Here is a 1,166-nt window from a genome sequence, read left to right as displayed (position 1 = left end):
AAGTGATTTTATCTTTAGCTGGTATCGGTTGGAAGAACATGTTTTTGGGATACTCAAACCACACTGTTAAAATAGCTGTTCTAGGTCTGAATTTTTGTTTATTGAAGAGTTTTACAAACTCTTTTTCTTCTTCTGGTAGAAACGGTCTTCCACTTTCCGCTCTCGGATATTCACTGTCTAAATCCGACATGGCGGAAGCGTATAAACCGTTAGCATCAAATGCCATTAGTTTAGTACATTCTATTTTTTTAAGTCTCGAATGAACTTCCGTTTTGTCTTTTGTGCTTGCGCTGTATTCTTTGAATAAATCAATTATGTTATTACTTTCAAGTTCTGTATATTCCTTTAATACGTTACAAATTTCATCCATTTTGTTCGTTTCAAATCATTTTCTATTTGCCGAAACTCTTCCTCCTTTAATAGATCGTCTGATAAAATTTCTTATAAAAGGATTAGGGTGCGAATAAACTTTTTCTATATTTTCTTTTTCGGTATGTTTCGCAACCATTCTAGTAGTTTCATACCATTCTTCTTCAACCATTTCTTTATCGTAATGATATAAATAATACCAACCCTTTAAAGATAAAGATGGAGCCGTTAGATTATTGGACATATTCTGGTTTACAACTTCTTTCATGACTTGGTTGTATTTTATCAAACAAGCTCCAAGACATAGGGTATCCCTTTTTGCATATGGTTCCAATTCGTCTCTCAATTCCTCCCAATTGTCTTGGGTGTATTTAGCAATATCTACGTCGGCCATCTTTCTCAAATTCGCGGGGAGATTGGAAGAATTTCCCCATGCAGCCAAACTAGAGGATTCGTGTTGGTAGGAACACGTGAAATTAATATGTTGTAAATAATTACCCTTTATTTCTTTCTGTCTTTTCCATTTTTTCTGTAAATCCATCTGTGTATGGATTAGATAAAGGAAAAGATAGAATTCCTCTGGGTGTTTTTAAAGGGCAATGCGTTAGTTTTTTTTGTATTTTTAAGCACGATCCACTTGTCGAATCCACTGCCGTTATGAGAAATTAATATTAATCTCTTTCTATCATATTGACCTAAATATTTCAACATTTGATCTATACAATCTGTACCTACAAATATTTCTACTACATTCATTAGTTTATCATAATATTCTTCTGGACATTATCAGTAGGATT

At 33.3% G+C, this 1,166-nt stretch overlaps 1 protein-coding gene across 1 annotated transcript; it reads right to left on the bottom strand.

Moving 5' to 3' along the window:
* Window positions 1–385: 385 nt before the first annotated feature.
* LOTGIDRAFT_176829 (hypothetical protein) lies at window positions 386–910 on the bottom strand (the record flags this gene model as incomplete). The annotated part of the gene is made up of 1 exon (XM_009060853.1): window positions 386–910. One exon carries the CDS (start codon window positions 908–910, stop codon window positions 386–388), a length of 525 nt encoding a protein of 174 aa, XP_009059101.1.
* Window positions 911–1,166: the final 256 nt, after the last annotated feature.

Source organism: Lottia gigantea (assembly GCF_000327385.1).
Source record: "Lottia gigantea unplaced genomic scaffold LOTGIsca_4492, whole genome shotgun sequence".
Taxonomy (NCBI): domain Eukaryota; kingdom Metazoa; phylum Mollusca; class Gastropoda; family Lottiidae; genus Lottia; species Lottia gigantea.
The sequence above is the reverse complement of the archived record's forward strand: the minus strand, read 5'-3'. Positions and strand labels throughout refer to the sequence as shown.